Genomic DNA, 19649 nt, shown 5'->3' with positions numbered 1-19649 from the left:
AGCAGGAGCTAGTTTCAGCTTTTGACTGAGCTGCTGACAGTTTAGCTGTGAAAAGGTTAAAACTACCTATTGCCTGAGCGGGTAAGGGAGGGTGAGTGAGCTGAAGATTAGGCTCTGTCCCTGCTTTATCTGGCCAAAACTCTGGAAAAATCTTTTTCCTTCATTCCCTGTCTTCCAAAAATAAGATGCGTGCCTTACTTAGGGGTGTGTGGTATATGAGAAATTATAGTATTCTTTGCAAATGCTGTCCTGGAAACCTTCTTCCATGAATTAATGACTGAATTAAAGAGACCTTTCTTTGCATCAGGTTTAATTTTTTCCTGTCTATTGAAAATAGAATCTAACATTTTTTTTAACATTTAAGCAGTAATTGCATCCAAGATGTTAGTGAATTTCGAATTGTTAAAGATTCTTATGGTTGCAACAGACAAACCAGGTTGTCATTTCTCAGTGAAACTAAAAAGAGAAATTGTAAAGGGCTATCTTATGTCTCAGGTAGGCTTTAAATACTAATGCATGGTTTTCTTTTAGAGTCAGGAAGTGATATCCGAGAAATTAATTTAAAAACTTCTGAACTTACCAAATGTGAATGGTGTGGTGTACGAAAATTACCAGTAGTCTTTCTGCAAACAGTACCAGCTGCCTGTATTAGCCTGAGATCCCAATTGAAGATGAGTAGAGAGAAGGATAATGTCTGGTATGACTGTGAAGGACTGAGTAAGTAAATGTAAATTAGGCTTTCACTCTAACTTAGTGTTTTAATATGCGTTTTATCTTTTAGAGCAGGGGGTTGGACTAGATGATCTCTGGAGGTCCCTTTGAACCCTATTTCTCTATGATTCCTTAGTCAGATACTGTTACCTGCCTACTCAGTTGTGACATTATACCTTAAAACATCCCTGAAGAATTCAATTTTTTTTACTCCACTCATAAATATTATCATTTTTATACTCATTTTAACTTGAAGACAGTAGAGCAGATTTTGTTTCTGAACTGTTACCTTTTAATGAGGAGGGACCAGATCCAAATTTTCATGGCCATGGCCACTTAAATTGCAGATACTTTGCCTACATGTAAATACTATGCAAAGTGGGTTGGTCTAATAAAAGATATCAAATTCACCCAAGGAACCTTGTCTGCCTATGTCCTTAGACCAACATGGCTACAACCTAAACCCATGCAAAGTGGAATGCACTCATGAATAATATTTAGTGTGTGAAAAGAATCCCCCAAATTATATTTCATGTCATTGTGTAAGGGTGGTATTTATATATATATATTTAGTATTTTTAGCTACGATTAACAAGGAAATTGTACTGTTGTTTAAATGGTATTTCTTTTTTCCATTCACTTTAGTGTGTTATACTTCTGTTCTTATGTGAATTTTTTTATTTGGAAAAGAGTATGTTTTTAAGTCCCAAGTTATCTCTATTTAGGTTATATAAGAAACCTAGTTTAGAAGTTTAACTAGGCACGAGTCAATTTTGAACCTCCTCAATATAATTAGACTGATTCCCTTCCTCCCCCCGCCCCTGCAATCTAAAAGATATTGACAGTACTATTTTAATGTGTGTGTTTAGTTTGAGGCTTTTTAATAGTATTTTGTAAACAGGTTTTTCATTTGCATGTGTTAAACTAATAATTTTGTATCTATTTTCCTTAGATCCAGAAGAACAGTACATCATTTTAATTTTTGAGACTAGTCCCGATCCTCATGCAAATACAATATTTGAAAAAATTATTGCTGACATTGGTATCAGGAACAATATTTCTGACTTCTTTGTGAAAATTTCCTTTGAAGAAGCTAATAGTAGGCTTGTTGCCTTTACAAAGTTTATGGAAGACAACTCTAAAGGAAGCCCTGCGCATAAAGAAAACAAAATTAAAAATGTAATCATGTATCTTTTGTTTTGGACCAAAATTCCATGACTTGTGATGTCATTTTGATTGTAACTAACTAGTTAAAAGACTGTGCTGTATCATTAGGAACAGTTGTCTTCTAGGAGATGTGTTTATGGTTCTGGCTTTTAATTAGAACATTTCATGTTCCAGAGTTTCCCCTAAAGGTGTAATAATGTTTGTAAAATTCCAAAATAAATAAATAATGCTGTTGGATTTGTAGCCAAATGTAATCAATGCTTTCTTTAAACTAAATTTAATTCTCCAAGAGCTTGCAAAATTTTGACCTACTTCCACTTTGGTTAGTCTGCCAGTGAGACTGACATAAGCTGATAAATAAACTAACAAAGGGAAGGAAAACATAAATTTTAGACTGGTTCTGAACAGTATTTTCATTTGATTAGAAAAATGCTGTGCTTAGCATCTCAAAGCATTCTTTTTGAACAGTGAGATGCATTCATTTGGGAGGGGGAATGTCGAAGATTTATTATTTTAATTTTATGAATGAATAGGCCATGTAAATAAATATTACTTTATTATTTATTACTTTATTTTATAAGGTTGTTTCTGAATCTAAAATGCAGCTGCGAAATAAAACACCATTCCAGTTTTTTGATGAAGAGGATGAAATTGGAGAGCCGCATACAGTGTTTATCGGTCCTATAGAAAAGTAAGACATCTTTCTTTTATCTGCTGTGTTTTTCAATGGTTATTGGTGTTTCATATGTGTTTAATGTATTTTTCTTTGCAGGTTGATAGTTTATCCACCTCCTCCAGCTAAAGGTGGTATTTCTGTGACCAATGAAGACCTCCATTGCCTAAATGAAGGAGAATTTTTAAATGATGTTATTATTGATTTTTATTTAAAGTAAGTTTGTTACTTCAAGCTAGTCTTTAGTGTGCTGTTACTGTGGCTATTGAAATAGTTTTGCGTTCAAGTTCTATAGTTCAGTTGGTTTTTCACTGTAAATATCTACCAATTACAAAAGTTTGTTTTTTATTTCTGCAAGGAAATTTATTCTTTTGGATTTTGACCTGTTTATCCTTGTTGAATCCTTTCTTAATTTGAAGCAAGGTTCCTTAGCTCATGTTTGTATGCTTGGGGTGAAGAGGAATAGTAGGAATAACTATAAAGAAAAAGAAACTTAGTCAGACCTTCCTCTATACAAGTTAAAATGTTCAGAACCAAACTTGTGTGCTGTAGAACTGAATTATTTTGATTTTTTTGGCTGGTATATTTGTATAGTCTTTCAGCTTCCTATTTTATGTGGCTTTTCTTTAGGTTATTGTGTACATGCATCTTCAATATATTAAAATATGTTTTAGAGGAGCAGAGAATACTGAGTGCTTCAGTCTTGGGACGTAATACTAACTTTATTCTTATTTTGTAGCAGAGCTGCAGTATATTCAGTGTTATGTCAATGGCCTACTAACATAAGTTTAAATCTACCATACCACAAAAACAGAAGTTAACCCTCCCCCCCTCCTCCAAAAAGAAAGAGGAAGGCAAGTAAAGTACTAATGTAATCTCAGAAAACAAAATTGCTTGAGTAGAGCTGCTGCTCTGGGTAGTAGGTGTGCATTCATTACCTTGACTGCAGTTAGTTAAATAGTTCTGCCATTGTTACAGTTCAATCCAGTTTAACTAGGAAAGTTTGCAGGGTTCTGCTGATGTTTAGTTAGAATAGCCACTGTGTGGCAGTCTTTGTCATTTTGTTGAGTAATACTGACCTGTACAAAGGAGTGAAGATTGCAGGGATTGTATATTAATTAACATATTTTTCTTAAATAGGTATTTGGTACTTGAAAAATTGAAAAAAGAAGATGCTGATAGAATACATGTGTTCAGCTCATTCTTTTATAAACGCCTTAATCAAAGAGAAAGGAGGAATCTTCATGAAACTTCCAGCCTCTCGTAAGTCTGGTATAATGTCTCTTTATAATTAAGACCTAAAAATAAGAGACCACTGGAATAGAGATGCTTCAGAAATCAAACTATTCAGAGCAATGCATGGAATTTTCCTTTTGGTCAATGATGCTAGCCATACTCCAAGAAGTCTTATCCCAAAAACTATAATAAATGTAAAATATGCAGTAACAATCTTTAAAAAAAAATTTCTTTTGTGTTGCTAATATAACAGGCTGCTTGCAATCAGCTATTAAATAAAAGCGCTAAGAAAGCCCCGCTAAAGTGCCCGATCTATACAGACAGGCGAGCTGGGTAAAACTATCATGCTGCTGCTTGTGGGTATGTACTGTGCTTAGCACACGAACCTGCCCAGTTTAAAGTAAAGCATCTTTTTGTGGGGGGGTTTTGTGGTTGTTTTTGGGTTGTTTTAACATCTGCAAACAGCCAAAATGTCCAGAAAAATAGTCTTAAAATGAGAATAATAATGTAACAAATCATAAAAGAGTGAAAAAAAATTCTACATAAGAAATTGTATAATATTTAATATCTACTGGGTCTTTCTGGTGTCTTCTTTTAGGATACAACAAAAACGACATGGGCGAGTGAAAACTTGGACACGGCATGTTGACATTTTTGAGAAGGATTTTATTTTTGTTCCCCTTAATGAAGCGTAAGTAAGAACCATCTTTTATTTAGATGTGTGATAGTGACTATTTGGGTTGCCAGTTTTTTAAACTAAGCAAGGTTATAGTGGTTGCACACAAAGTTAAAGCAGTATTTGCCTTGCAGGAAAATCGGTCTCTCTGCAAAAACTTTTTTTTTTTTTTTTTTTTTAAATCAGTAATCCACTGTAAGCTCTTGCCCTGGGACTGCACCAGGGATTCAAACTCGTCCTGGTGTGGTCTGGGGCCAGGGCTGACAGCTCGTTGTCAAAGCCTCATGCCTGACAGCTCTGTCCCAGCTGCTGGGCACAGGGGATCAATGCACATCAACTGCAGCATAAATGTAATGTGTAGAGGGAACTGATATGCTGTAGAAGTGACTGACTTTTTTTATGGGGTTACTGGAGTTTGATCTCTGCTCCCAGAAAGTCTTCTCAAAATCCTACACAATCATGGCTTGCAGCAGTTTTGTTGGGAACTGTGGGATAAAGAGCAAGGAAAAGTGATTGAAGGAAGATTTGTGAGAATACTTGATAGAACTAGATGGGCGATTTGGACTCTACTGTGATGCCATTTTAAGATAGTTTGATTTTATTGATTCAACTGCTAATGATGGAAATCTCCAGCATAGAAAAACTATAATTCAGAAGTTGAAGTAGTGAGTCATTTTCATTCAGCTGCCAGTGAACTTTGCCAGGCTGTTTTACAAGTTGATGGTAATGCTTATATTAAACGCAGGAACAACTTGACACGTGAAATGTTTGGATTTGGTACAGCGTTTACCTCCAGTAGCTTAATTTGTGCATTTGGAAGAAATGAGACAATGGTGGAGTTTTCAGCATACCTAATACCACTTTTAACAACAATTGAGGAACCTAATTACCACTGACTGCTGAGAATTCGGCTTCTAAGTTGGGGTCAGGGGGTGGCAGGGACCCACTAGTTAAAACTCTGATTCATCTATATAATGTATAGCTTGACTTTGTGCTTCAGTAAGTGACAGGACATTCTGGAGGAGGGAAGACAGTTGGCCATGTTAGCTGCAGGTCTGGCTAGCTGGGCTGCTAGCACTGAACCTATGTACAACCTTTAATTAGCTCTACATTTAATCAATTCACACCATATAGAAGAGAAGATTACCGTATTTTCATGCATATACCCCACCCACAGGTATAAGCCTCACCCATGTATAACCCGCGGAAAATTGTATTTTTGTAAATAAGTCCGTCTATACGCCACACCCGTGTATTCCTCACGGCGGTGTATACACGGGGAGGCAGCGCAGCCTGCCCCGGCAGTGGCAGCACAGCCTGGCGTGCCCAGGCCCAGCGGGGAGGCTACACAGCCCGGCCTGCCCTGGCCTCAGCCGCGCGCCCCGCCCCCCGCCCCTCAGCTCCTTCCTGGGAGCCACGGCTGTGGCGGCGCAGCCCGGCCTGCCCGGGCCCAGCGGGGAGGCGGCGGAGCCGGCCCCAACCCCCCCAGGAGACGGTGTGGCACAGCCCGGCCCGCCCCAGCCCCCTGCGGCAGTGCAGCTGACCCCAGCCCCCACAGTAGTGGCGGCACAGCCTGGCCTGCCTGGGCCCAGCGGGGAGACAGCACAGCCTGCCCTGGCAACCTGTGGGGAAAAAAAGTCCGCCAATAGCCCATATCCCTGTATAGCCTGCACCCATCCGTTTTTTTTGTAAAATTGCGTATACCCTGCGGGATATATGCGCAAAAATAAGGTAATTAAAAACTTCCTGTTTTAAGCTTCAAAGCAGGAAGACCTTTAAAATATGAGCGAATTTAAAGGAAAACCCAGGTAGGTTCCTTTTTTAAAAAATAATCATATCTGACTAGCAAATTTGGTAGTGAAAATCCTGCCTTTGGAGAGAGGATTGTGGACTCTTAAAGCAAATATGTTCAGGAAAGTGAAAAACAAATCAACAGATCTCACAGTCAGTCACTAACTAGTTTTTATTTGCTTTTATTTAACCTTAAATATTAAGTAATGTATTTATTAATTGCTCTTAACTCATTTTTCTTTTGTAGTGCCCACTGGTTTCTGGCTGTCATCTGTTTTCCTGGTTTAGAAAAATCCAGATATGAGCCAAATCCCCACTACCATGAAAATGCTGCGGTGCAGATAAAAGCCTCTTCAGAAAGAGATATTAATTCTCCATCTCCTTTGCCAAATGAGTTTGATACTACTTCACAAAGCTCTCCTTCCAAGTCTACAGTAAAGAAGATGCTGAGCAAAAAGCATAATACATGTTTACCTGAGCTGAACACTGAAACAGAGGACAGTGATTTACCGTATTGTCGAAGAAGCCCTTGTAGGGGGAAAAGTGGTTTTAAAAAAGTAAACCAAATAGACAGTGATGCAGAAGAACCTGCGCCTGTGGAATCTGCATGTCATAAACTTGATCATAGGACTACAGATGAAAATGACATGCAGAGTGAATATAGAACCACCGCACAACCTATGGGTATGTCATTTTACAACTTTAGTGGAATGCTTAAGGGTAGAAGATAAATTACAGTAAGTTAGTCATAAGAAGCATGGTATCTCAGCTGTGCAACTTTTTTTTTTTGCCCTACATTTTCTTTTGATGCTTCTCACTTCAACATTTTTCTTCACCTTCAGTGTACGGGATGGGCAGAACTTCAAGAAATAAGTGCTGCGTGAGAGAGAGTGATCTCCTCATGGGATTAACACAGCTATATGGGTATTTCACAAACATTAATGGCCTTGTGCTAATTATTAAGCTTCTAGAAAGAAATGGAGTTCTTAAACTCCATTTTAAATGTGGGCACAGATTAAGTCATTTTCAGGATTGTTATGTCACTTTGAGTACCACAGTGGTGGACTGACCAACTGGATGTATACAACTTTGTTGGTTGGTTGTTGTGGTTCCCTCCCACCCCCCACACCCAGAAGTGTTAAACCTTTAAGCTCCCACTGTCCTCAGTTATAGTTCTGAGAGCTCCACACTTGTGGAAATCGGTCCCTAGGTGATTCAAGCCAGGCACACAGAAAATGAAGAGGCTAAAATTCAAGTAATTGTCTACATACACATTCTCATCTATGGGGTCTTGCACCCTGTGCTTTGACCAGAGGGTGTTTTTGTTTTTTGCCTTGCTGATATCCAAAGAGTGCGCATTCACCATGCCCCATCCTATGCTCCAGTACTGAAGAGATAAAGGGCTGTGTGCACTTCCAGTTTCTCTCAATCTGCTATAGACAGAACTGCTTGTTTTCCTAGCAGTTTCAAACCTTAGGAAGGACTACAGACCCATACTACTTTTTTACACATCTCCTACAGTTTTGTCTTCCCAGGAAACCTGTATGAGAGATTTTTTTTTTTTCTTTCTGGGATAGTCTGCACTCTCATCTATCTTCCAGTGGTTCCAACTTCTCCCTCTCCCTCTCCCTTTTCTCTGTCTGCTACCCCAGTCATTCATGCCAAAGACAAACAGTCGCCAGTAATGGGAGCTCCACTTCACCCAACACAGGTCCTGTTGCCAGCACTGGCAGAACTCTCTCAATTTGAATGCTATCTAGGAACTTTCTCAAGCCCAGGTTCACAGCCACTTCTGGTACTGTATGCATTCATGAAAAGACAGGCACTGCATGGATTAATCAGCAGACCCTAACATTTCAGCACTATAGCTCCCAGCATAACCACCTGTACCTGTCTGGCCTTAGAGTTTTCAGTAGCTCCCTCAATGGTCCAAAGGGACACTTGTCTTTCAAAACCTGTACTCAGGTTCTGGTAGAAAAGTTTTTGTTTTTCCCTGAGTTGCAGTGACCATTCAATACCCATACCAAAAAAAAGTCAAGGGAACACTTCTGTCCAAGACCCACTTTAGTTCAATCAACACCCAAATCCTCCATAGATATTGGGGGTTTCCACAAAGTAATAGAAAGAATCACAGACACACAATCACAGACATGAGAATCTTCCCCATAGGAGATTTCAGAACAGTCAAATTCCCTGGTTGACATAGATCGCCATTTGGGTGTTGCAAGATTGACCTTGCCCATTAATTTAGTCAATCATAGATTCAGCCCAGATGATGGATGACAAAACCCCTGCATCTTGCCACTCAACTGCCAGGAAGGCAGATAAAAGGGACAAAATCCCTTCCAGGTCTACTGAGTTACCTACAGACTCATCTTGACCCTTAATAGTTGTGGTAGGGAATGAGAATCACAAGTTGAATATGGATAAGAAAACCAGGAGACTGAGCCAGTTCAGCAAGAGGGACCCAGGAATGCATACACTTACAAGTTCACAGTGATCACTGGTGTCAATAATATCCTTATTGCATCCAGGGCATAGGTTTGTGTCTAGACTTAGAGTGTCTACTTCCTTGCCACCATTCATCCAATTCCTACATGAGCCTCTAATTCAGAATGATTAACTCCCAGGCTCTCCTGGTCTGTGTGATTTCTGAGACTATAGAAAGATGGAAGACCTCATGGAATCACTTGCTCCAGAGGTGCAAGGATGACATATCTGTGATATGAAGGTCCATATGGTGGGTGCAGAACAGCTGTGGCAGCTGTGATATATGTTGTGAGGCTTGGGCTTCCTGAAAAAGTTCCATGCTACTGTGAAGGCATGGTTCTTTTCTGTACCAGGTGCCTTTGCAGAAATGACTTCTCCCTGGCAGCTGCAGGGGCTTGGCTACATGGGGCCTGCTGGCACTGAGGCAGCAGTGTACGATGGGACTCCAAATGTACCTGGCACTGCTGTCTGTGTGAAGGTCCACCCTCCCATCCAGGACGGCAGCACAGGCTATGTGGGGAGCGGGGCTGCGGATAGGAGCTGTGGGCATGGGAGTGAAGTGCATGGGAATAAGAAGATCCTTCCTTATCGAGGACCAGAGCATGCAGGAGGCATATATGCAAAACAAATAAAATAAAGATTTGTCAGTAGTATAAAATGCCTTGCACTATTACTAAATATCAGTTATTGGATCGGCATTGGCCAATGTGGTTGATTAATCATCAGCTGTTGGTATTGGCCAAGAAAAATCTTCATTGGTGCACCCCTGTCTGTAACCTGTTCTTTTGCCACTGTTGGTTCCTCAACTCCCCTCTAAGCTGGTGCCAGGTGCAGTAGTCTGGGAGCTGACCTTGCCTGGGAAGACTGAGGTGAAAAAGCATTGAGTACTTCAGCCTGTTCTGAATCCTCTGTCACTAGGTTTATCCCCCACTTAGTAAACGACTCACACCTCCTCATCCTCCTCTTGTTGCTGACGTGCTTGTAGAAACCTTTTTTGTTACCCTTCACATCCCTTGCTAGCTGCAACTCCAGTTGGCCTTTGTGATTTCATTCTTGCATACCCAAGCAATACTCCTATACTTCTCCCTAGTTGTTTGCTCAAGATTCCACTTCTTATAAGCTTCCTTTGTGGGTTTTAGCATACTGAAGAGTTCTTTGCTAAGTCCTCTGCCCTACTAGCTAGTTTTCCTGCACATTGGGATGGTTTGTTTCTGCACCCTGAGTAAGGTTTCTCTCAAGTACAGCCAGCTCTCCTGGACTCCCCTCCCTCTCACACTGGCCTCCCATAGGATCCTGCCCATGAGTTCCCTGAGTGAGTCGAAGTCTGCTTTTCTGAAGTCCAGGGTCCTTACTCTTCTGTTCTTCCTACCTTTGCTCAGGATCCTGAACTCAGTCACCTCGTAGTTGCGGCTGCCTACGTTGCCATCCTCTACTACATTCCCCACCAATCCTTCCCTGTTTGTGAGCAGCGGGTCAAGAAGAGCACATCCCTAGTTGGCCACTCCAGCATGTGCACCAGGAAGTTGTCCCCAACACTGTCCAAGAACTTGCTGGATTGCCTGTGCACTGCTGAATGTCAGGGTCCCCCATGAGAACCAGGACCTGTGATTGGGAAACTTTCATTAGCTGTTTGAAGAAAGCCTCATCCACTCCAACCTCCTGGTCTGGTGGTCTACAGCAGACCCTCCGCCATGACATCTCCTTTGTTGCTTTTCCCTCTGACCCCAACCCAGAGACTTTCAGCAGACCTATCTCCAGTTTCATAGTGGAGCTCTAAGCAATCCATATGGCTCTTAGATAAAGTGCAACTCATCCTTATTTTCTCATGCCTGTCCTTCCTGAACAGTTTGTACCCATCCGTGACAATGCTCCAGTTAAGCGAGCTCCCACCGACTCTGTTATTTTCATTCACATCTGTTAGTTCCATGACTGTGCAAGGACTTTTTCAATTCTTCCTGCTTGTTTCCCAGGCTCCTTGCATTTGTGTACAGACACCTGAGGTAACTAGCTAATTGTCCTAGTTTCTCAGAAAGAAAATGAGAACACCTCCCTTGTTGCCCCCTCCTGTTTGTCCTTCCTCCAGGTCACCCACTTCCATCAGGGCTTTGGTCTCCATCCCCTGGTGAAACTAGTTTAAAGTTGTCCTCACTAGGTTACTGAGCCTGTCTATAAGGATGCTTTTCCCTCTTGTCATCAGGTGAATCTTGTTTCTTCCTGGCAATCCTTCTTGGAACATCATCCTTTGGTCATCCTTGCTGGCAACACCATCTGTGCAGCCATGCATTGATCTGCAGGATGCGCCCGCTTTTGCTCAGGCCCTTTCCCTTGACTTGAAGTTTCAAGGAGATTACCACCTGAGCCTCCATCCCCGTCACCTTTGCACCCAGAGCCCTGTAGTCACTTTTGATCTTCTCAGGCAGTATCATTGGTGCCCACATGAATGAGCAGCATAGGGTAGTAGTCAGAGGGCTGAATAAGTCTCGGTAATTCTTCCATGACTTTTCGGATCCTGGCTCTGGGCAAGGAGCAGACCACCTGAGACAACAAGTCTAGCCAACTCGTGAGTCCAGACCAGCTGACTTTGAGAGGAAGGAAGATCTTCTGTTCCATCTGCGGTATAGCCTAAATGCTAGATGGCTTTCTCAGGTAGTGAGACTGCTTGATCCAGGCTAAAAATGTTCTAAAAACATCCACAGTAGAAAAGACTGTCAGGCATACCTGCTTGATGAAGTGGAACAGATTTTCATCTTGTTGTTAGGCAAGGAAGATAATCTTAGCCAGGCCTTTTATGGACCTCAGATATGCTGATCTTCCTCTCATCTCAGTTCGTCTCTCTAGCAGGTCTCTAGGCCACTCACCTGCTAGTCAGTTTTTCACTGAAGGGCCTCAGTTTCCCTAAGGTCCTGTCCAGAAGTTTTTCTCAAAGTGAGCCAACCTAGCTCTGCAATAAGACCTAAATTTGTTTCTCTCATCCCTAATGAGAGGGCCACTTGAGCCTATGATAATGTGCTCCCTTGTTCACTTTCCATTAAACAGGCTTTCTAATGGTGTTTTTGTTGGTAAGGAGAGTGTGAGATCCAAGCTCTTATGGCAAAACCCCCATATGGGTACCACCTTTTCCACAGAAAAGGTGACCTTGAGGACTAACCCCCAGTTTCCAACTGTGCCCTCAAGCATTCATTTGGGGCAACAGGCCAACTGCTGGTGCTTATTGTTACTGAAAATTTTGGCCTGCTGACTTCACAGAACCAAGCTGCTCAGAAAATTTCCATGGCTTATTAGATCAGTAGCTAAGAAATTTAAAGGCACAACGATACCAGCCCACAGGTAGCAAATAAATTTAAAGCTGTACAAAACTGTGCTATGAAACTGCTAAGAGCTCATTCCACCAAACCCAGCTTACTTCCATAGTAGCATAATGGCTCTGTAAGTGGCATCTCCAGGGCCACCAGCTAGAGTTCCATGCATACCTTTTGCAAAATCATCACACACTTGCAGAAGCCTCTGCCAGATGCTGTGATTAGAAGAGAAAGTACTTCAATTCAATCATTCAGTTTAAGGTAGGGTGGCCATATGTCCCGTTGTCACCAGGACAGTCCCATTTTAAATGCCTGTACCTGGGCATCCCATCATTTTGGGCACATACTTTCATGTCATTTTCTGGGGCACACTTGTATAATTGAACCCCCTTCCACAAATGAGAATATGCATATGGGTAATACATCTTGAAGAACTCTAGCTGTTGGTAAGTAACTTCATTTTAGTAGTTGCTTGGAAATACTTTGTGCTATTGCCCTTACCCATCATTGCAAAGCAGTGTGGGGCAGATATTATTTTTTCAGACATGCCTTAACCACATGAGCAACCTTTTGTATTGTTCTCACCCCTGCCTCATCAGCTTTATACCTCATAAATTCTGAGCAAATGAGGCAAGCAAGAGACTCATTTGCATCCTGCAACCCAAATTTGTTTACTACATATAATGGACTTATTTTTAGGAAAGGAAAAAAAACCCACACAAGTACAAAATATAGGATAACTGTCTTGGCAGTAGCACGGCTAGAAAGGATGTTACTAGGATGAAAAAGCAAATGCATGAACAAAACCATTTGTATGCAAGACATGGCAAGACTTTATTCAGGATTGGTTAGGTCTCTGCCTAAATACCACATTCAGTTTTGGGTACTGTATTTTAAGAAGTAGGGAAAAAACAACAAAAGGATTCACAGGCAAGTGATGAAGATGATAAAGGAAAAGGACTGGAAAGTTGAGTAAAGATTGGAGAAACTTCTTAGCAGCTTGGAGGATCTAGATCACTTAAGATTTATTTCAGATGTTTATTTCAGGGTCATTTCTGTGGTTCTCTTTTGAACTTTTCCAAGTTTTTCCACTTCCTTGAAGTGGGGTTGCCAAAACTGGACATAGTGTTCTAGTAAAAGTCTTACTGCTTTTTTTCCCCTCAAAAAGGGAAGCCACAAGAGCATAATTACTCTGTTCTCTCTTGGTGTTCTCCTGCTTCTCTAAAAGTTTATTCAGTGTGTCCTGTCCTTAACTCTTTGCACCAGCTTTCTGTGAGAGCCTCAGAGGACTTTGTCCTTGGTGATTCTTATCTTCTCCCTTTACCTGATTACTTGAAAATCAAGTGAAATCTCATCTGCAAACACAAATTCAACTACAATCACTAAAGATGATCCCAGATCTCCATCTGTACTTCAGACATGTTTCCTCCTTGGATATCACCTTATTTTTCTGACATTTCTTGACATAGATCAGCTCAAGTTCACTATAGCTAAAAAAGCCCTTGTAATCTGCTGCCAATCTATTCTCTGTAATCACTGTGGAATGAATTACTTCATTCTTCTGCAACCCGGGCAATCCTCTTTTTTACTTTGAAGTTCTCTGAGTTTAGCTTCAAGTTCGAAGCCTTTGATGTTTGGGGTGTTCTGTTGTCTGTTCCCACCTGCTGCAGCCCCTGTACTTTCCTCATCCCCTACACCCACCCTAAGATAGAGGGCCTTTTGTATTCATCCATATACCTAAAACTCTTGTCCAGACTGTCATCACTTCTCAGTTAGTGCAACATCCTTTTTCTCTGACAAATGCTATTTTTACCTTTCATATCCTCCCAGAAAGCTGCTGTTTCTAAGCTGGTTGTTTTAACCGTATTACCCCTTCCTTGTTCTCCCTCCACTGACTTAGTCTTCTTTATAACATTCAAGATCAAGTAACTCTTCTTACTTTTGAAAGTCCTTTTCATCCTACCTCCACCCACCTATCCTTGTTCATTCACTATACTGAAATCAAATTCTGTCTCCAATCAACCAGTGATAGTTTCTGTTGTCTGTCTGTTTTTCAAGCAAGCACCTTCATGCTGCCCTTCCAAAAAGGGACAAGCTTCTTGTGAACATCAGTACTGCTACCTTGTTGTCCCCCATCAACAAGCTTTGTTAATTCCCTCTTTAAACCAGTTTCTTCTTTTGATGTTTACCAAAAATTGACAGTGCTTAGACTTATAATATGCTGACACTGCTACCTACTTATCATTCCGATCAATATTATCCAGTGTTTTCTCTCTCCTGCTTTTTTTTCTTCACAGTCAGATTGAAAAAATACAGCCCTTAGTGGGATCTTGTTCCATAAGCAAGGCCTCTCTACATGCCACTCAATATTAATAATAAATCCTTGCTTCTATTTTATATTTCCCTTCTTATACATTCAAAGATTGTATTAACCCTTTTTGTTATGGTGTTGAATCAAGAGGTTGTATTAAGGTAAGCATCCCCAGTTCTTTTCTCTAATTTGCTGCTTTATGAAAGATTGTATGCCATACTGTGGGTATAGCATACATTCTTTGTTCTCAGTTGGCTTGTTACCTTAGGATTATTTAATATTTTTATTAGTTTATTCAATGAATATGCTGCCCTTCCCAACAAAGTTCAGGGTGGCCTACGATTAGAGAAGCAGAATATTTATAAAACTGGAGAACTACAAAACCCAACTTAAATGGGACTAGAATATAAACATAAGACAGTGACACCTCTGCCCCAACAATATCTTAGCCTAGCTCTGTGCTAAATATCTGACCGAACAGGAAAGTCTTGCAGAACTTCAGAAAAATGTCTGGACCTGAGCTCTGGCAAGCTTCAGGAGAGAGAATTCCAAACTTGAGGAGCAACTGCTGGGAATGACCTCACATGCCTTTTCAGCAAGCAGACTTAGCATATTGATGGTACTTGCAGAAAGTTGCTCTCAACTCACTCTAAGGGTTATGATGGGGCCTAAGGGAGAGAGGTAGTCCCTTGCATAGTAGGGCTTAGACCATTTGGGACAGTGATTCTTACCAGAGTGTAATCGCAGAATCCTTTCAAGGATGCTATGGGGTGCGACCAATGTTAACATTGTTAGATGTGCAAACATGATTCACAGGATAAAACCAAGACGTTTCAAATAGGAATCTATAATGTTAAAAAATTATACTTGTTATGGTTGTTCTGGGTTCTCTGCAGAAGAAGAATTGCTCTATTACTTTTCTCGAGTCAAAAAATGAATGAAAACTAAGCTGCCACTTTCTGAGGAGTTCCTCAAGCCTGTCAAGGGATGCCTTGAGTCTAAAATCTGTAAAGCTTTCATTTCAAGCTCATTTTCATATGCTTGTAAATTCCTGAAAATTAGACCTCTTAGTATACAAAACTTTCTTTTCTACCCCAAGGTCAAACTGTTAGCATAAGTTGAGTAGTGAATGCATCATCAAATGAGTTAGTAGTGAAAACAAGAAAATAGTCTCATCAAAATACTCATTTTAGGTTAGAAGAGTAAGTCTTGACTAAACAGTCTACTGTAAGGCTGTCCTTTTGTTATATCATTTGTAAATTAGGCCCAATGATACTTTAACCCACCTGCAGAAAAAAATAGTAATAATAATATTACTATTAATATACTAATAATAAACACTAGTAATATTTTGTGTTTAGTAGCCAGGCATGATGGATGGAAGAAAGGAAGCATGGAAAGGTTAATTCATTTGCCTGGAAAAGCATGGTGATTGAATGGGGTAGGCAGATTGAGTTTCAGTGGTTTGTATCTCTAAATTACTAAATATTTTTGCCATCTTGCATTTAAAATGTGGATATTTATTTGCCTATTTGTCAGGAGCAGAGAGACTACAGCAAATAACACTGGTGGGGAAGGGACCTTCTAGGACTCAGTTCAGCCCCCTGCTGTCATAGACAACCATGCTATATCCCTTTCACACTGATCAAATTTCATCCTAAATGGAGTAGTTTTTTTGAGGGGGAGGGAAGGGAAGGAACAGTAGAGTTTCTTTAGAGGTTTTTTTATGCCCTGCTATTATTTTAAAATTATTCCAAAACCTCACTCTTACAGCTAGACAGTGTGTTTTAATTTCTAGCCTAAATGTGTTTTAGGACAACTCACACTCATTTGTTCTTATACCAAAACTTTTGTTAGTTAGTTTAAATAGATCTTTTTTCCTGACCTTTGGCTTTGAATCCTTACTAAGTTTATATACTAGTTTTATCCTTCTTAGCCTTTGTTTTGCTAGGCCAAAGTAGCCAATCTCTTGTTGATCTCTGATGAAATAGGTTCTTGGTTTCCCTTTTCGATATCGTAGCGCTGCTCTACTCTTCTTCCTCTTGGAATACATCTTCCTTGAATATTGTTGATCAGAACAGTACAATGGCACTAATACTTTCCACTTGCTGCTGGAAATACCTCCTGGTATATCCCAAGATTGCATGTTGCTTTTTCCAGCTATTTCATATTTGTGGCCCTCAGTCAACCTGCTTTTCATAATAGTGAGATTAGACTAAAGATTGTTTTTTACACACCTCTTTCTTCTCCCCCACCTCATCTTCTTAAATACAGGCAGTAATTTATTCTTTTCGAGTTATTTGGTACCAGTTGATAAATTCATTAAAATACCGATAAGGCATACATTTCTGGCAAATCAGAGCAATTTGCCAGGTGTTGTTTGTTTGTTTTTTGCTGATGGCATAAGCATACCATGTAGGTTAGTTTCATTTTCTGGTGTAGGTCTCAGGATTCTTTATGCAACAGTAGAAGTGTTTCATTTGTACATCAAGGCTAGATAGAGACATTCAAAAACCCCAAGGCAAAATCAATCTAAGTTGCATGGTTTTCTGTAAGCGGTATAGTTTAGATCGGTAGCGAACAGAACACACATTGCCCTTTGTGGGGGAGTAAGTCTTAGATTGGGTTCCACCATTTTTTAACCAGTCTGTGTTTGCAGAACTTCTATTCTGTTATGGATATAGACCAGTTTCAATCACTAAGACCATTAAAAGTGTAATGTCTGTACATATCCCAAGTGTTGGAAGAAACATTTCACTTAGGGTATGTCTACATGACAGAAGCTAATACCAAGCCAAGAGAAGGCTGAGAGGGGATCTGGTGGCCGTTTACAAACCCACCAGGGGGGACCAGCGGGAATGCGGTGAGGCTTTGTGCCCCTGGGCACCACCTGGGGTTACTAGGAATAATGGCCACAAATTGTTAGAGAGAAGGTTCAAGCTGGACATCAGGAGACATTACTTTACAGTTAGGGCTGCCAGGCTCTGGAATGGACTCCCAAGAGAGGTGGTGCCCTCTCCTACCTTAGGGGGTGAGGAGGCTGGACAGATATTTGGCTGGGGTGCTATGACCCCAGCATCCGTTCCTGCCCAGGGTGGGGAGTCAGACCTGATGGTCTGTTTAGGTCCCTACCTACCCCGAGTACTAATGACACTATGATGTAGAATAAAGTTCATCTAGCTCAGAATGAGGAACCTCAGATACTAGTGGTAGCAGCTAAGTGTAATGTGTAGTAATAAAAATGTTGTAGATGATATTTTTTTAAAATGCTACTACTTATGCTTATACAGATGGCTTGCACAAAATTAGGCTAAACTACAGTGAAGACTCAGCTGATGGCAGTAAAGTAAATGAAGATGACCTTATAGATTTTTCTGAAGATCAGGATAACCAGGTAAAGAGCTTAATAACTTTATTTGAATATGTGCCTCTTTCCAGATGAAGAGCCTTTAAAAGCTGAATGTAAAATAGATAGATTGGTTGTTCATTACCTTGCTTAGTTTGTCAGGGTTGCAGTTGCTTGGTCTTGCATGAAATGGGAAATCAGGTGCTATATTTCATAAGTTACCTTGATGTAGGATGATTTAGCTGGGGTTTCAAAAGACCTTCGTTTTCTCCACTTTTATCTGGATAACGGGTCATGCAGTTTCTTAGAAAGAGAGAACCCTTGTTGGCTGATGTTAGCATGTTCTCTTGCTGTGGGTTTTTCCTCTTCCTCTCCCCCCCCTCCCCACCCCCCACTCCCAGTTCCAAGTTAGATTGGAAGATTTTGAGATTTAAAAGATAGCAGGGGAGAAGTTCTCAAATGCAGTTGGGGCTAACAGATTTTGCCTGTACAGACAGTGATACTAAAGAAGAGCAACCTGAATTTCCCTGGTAATGCATTCAGGGTTGCCAAATATCAGTAAATCTACAGACAGTCAGTAAAATAATCAGGTTAAAAATGCTTCTCCATGAAATCATTTAAAAATATTACGTGGTCCATAAAAACATGAAACAAACCAAAATTTGATTGAAACTCCATGGTCAGTAAGAAGCTGGAGGCAGTGTTGAAGAAGAATAGCACAGCTTCACAACCAGGGATCTAAATGTGAATGCTGCACCCTGCAGGGAGTCTTTTTTTCAGGGGTTTGTAGCCCTTCCCCTAGCCGTGTGCTGCTGCTGAGGCCTGTTGACTGCCTGTAGAACTGCAGGTAGGCTTCTTGGGGGAGAGTTCTATGCTGGAATGGAGGGAGTAAGGCCAGCAGGGGTATGGCAGGGGGGAGGGAGGTAGACTGGGCAGGGGGGCAGCAAGGTGCAGGGTGTGTTCGGGGACATTAGTGTGTTGGGGATGAGTAGAGGACCCCTGGAATGGAGGCATTGCTGCTGTCAACCAGAGTTTCCAACCCACGAGATCTTTTTGTACACTTTTTTTACTGGCAATCAAACTTTTTTTATTATGTTTGTTAGCAGAGTGTTCAAAACCCCTAGATTTGAACCCAGCCCTTGTAACTGGCGGAAAAGTGGCACTTACATTATGTAAAACATCCATCAATACAAAAGTCTTTTGTATTTACTCTTTTGACTGGCAAACAAGTAAAAAAGTTTGGTTGCCAGTCATAAGTTTGCAGATTGTCAGTTAAAAAAAAACCCCAAATACCAAAAAACCCAGTATCTTTGGTTCGCAATCCTGAATGCATTGCATTTTGGGCTGGTTAATTCCCAGCAAAAGATGTTTTCAGATAATTGTGCTGTATTGTTTTATTTCTCTGTGTATGTGCTTGCTTTTGAAAATCACTCCCCTCCCTGCTCCACCCCCATAACAAAAGTGGTCCATGGTGTAAATCAGGAAGTTAGAAAAAAACAAACCTCCTTATGCTTTGTTGCAATGTTTTTAAGTGCAACAGAACCCTATCATTATTCTAAGCTCAAAATTCTCTGGTCAAGAGAGAACTTTTGCACAGAAAAGTGATCTCAAAAGGGCAAAAGTCACATGTCCTCCCTAAACCTAGGTGGCTCACTGGACAAGTGTTTCTAAGGCATGCCAATTTCTGTAGCAGTAGCATGCAAGGGAGTGAGGTGGCTAGAATCACATCTAGCTTCTTTTAACTTTCATAGTCCAAAGGACAGCATACCCATTTACAGTGAATTGAATTTAATTGAATTGAGGGTGGGCCTTCAGTGCGATTCCAGAAGATTAAAGTTATTTATCTGGATTTCATAGAAATGCCATAACTACTTAATGCTGCAACCCTGAACACAATAGGCCCCCTTCTCTTCCCCCTCCTCTTCCCCCTCCCCTCAAGCCTCCCCCCC

At 40.8% G+C, this 19649-nt stretch overlaps 1 protein-coding gene across 11 annotated transcripts in view; it reads left to right on the top strand.

The window, feature by feature from the left end:
* Nucleotides 1-19649, top strand: part of SENP6 (SUMO specific peptidase 6) — a 114750-nt gene that overhangs the window by 83669 nt on the left and 11432 nt on the right. For 10 of the 11 annotated variants that reach the window (XR_003093259.1, XM_025200093.1, XM_025200092.1 and 7 more), the window contains 8 exons: nucleotides 532-717; nucleotides 1664-1890; nucleotides 2460-2569; nucleotides 2651-2767; nucleotides 3692-3814; nucleotides 4386-4478; nucleotides 6502-6938; nucleotides 17645-17748. Coding sequence is in view for 10 of the 11 variants with exons in the window: in XM_025200093.1 (XP_025055878.1) it covers nucleotides 532-717; nucleotides 1664-1890; nucleotides 2460-2569; nucleotides 2651-2767; nucleotides 3692-3814; nucleotides 4386-4478; nucleotides 6502-6938; nucleotides 17645-17748 (1397 nt within the window). In the remaining variant the exon portion in view is untranslated. The remainder of the gene's footprint in view (nucleotides 1-531; nucleotides 718-1663; nucleotides 1891-2459; nucleotides 2570-2650; nucleotides 2768-3691; nucleotides 3815-4385; nucleotides 4479-6501; nucleotides 6939-17644; nucleotides 17749-19649) is intronic. The other variant, XM_025200091.1, reaches the window with a different exon arrangement.

This window comes from Alligator sinensis, unplaced genomic scaffold, assembly GCF_000455745.1.
Source record: "Alligator sinensis unplaced genomic scaffold, ASM45574v1 scaffold37_1, whole genome shotgun sequence".
In the NCBI taxonomy this organism is placed as follows: Eukaryota; Metazoa; Chordata; order Crocodylia; family Alligatoridae; genus Alligator; species Alligator sinensis.
The sequence above is the reverse complement of the archived record's forward strand: the minus strand, read 5'-3'. Positions and strand labels throughout refer to the sequence as shown.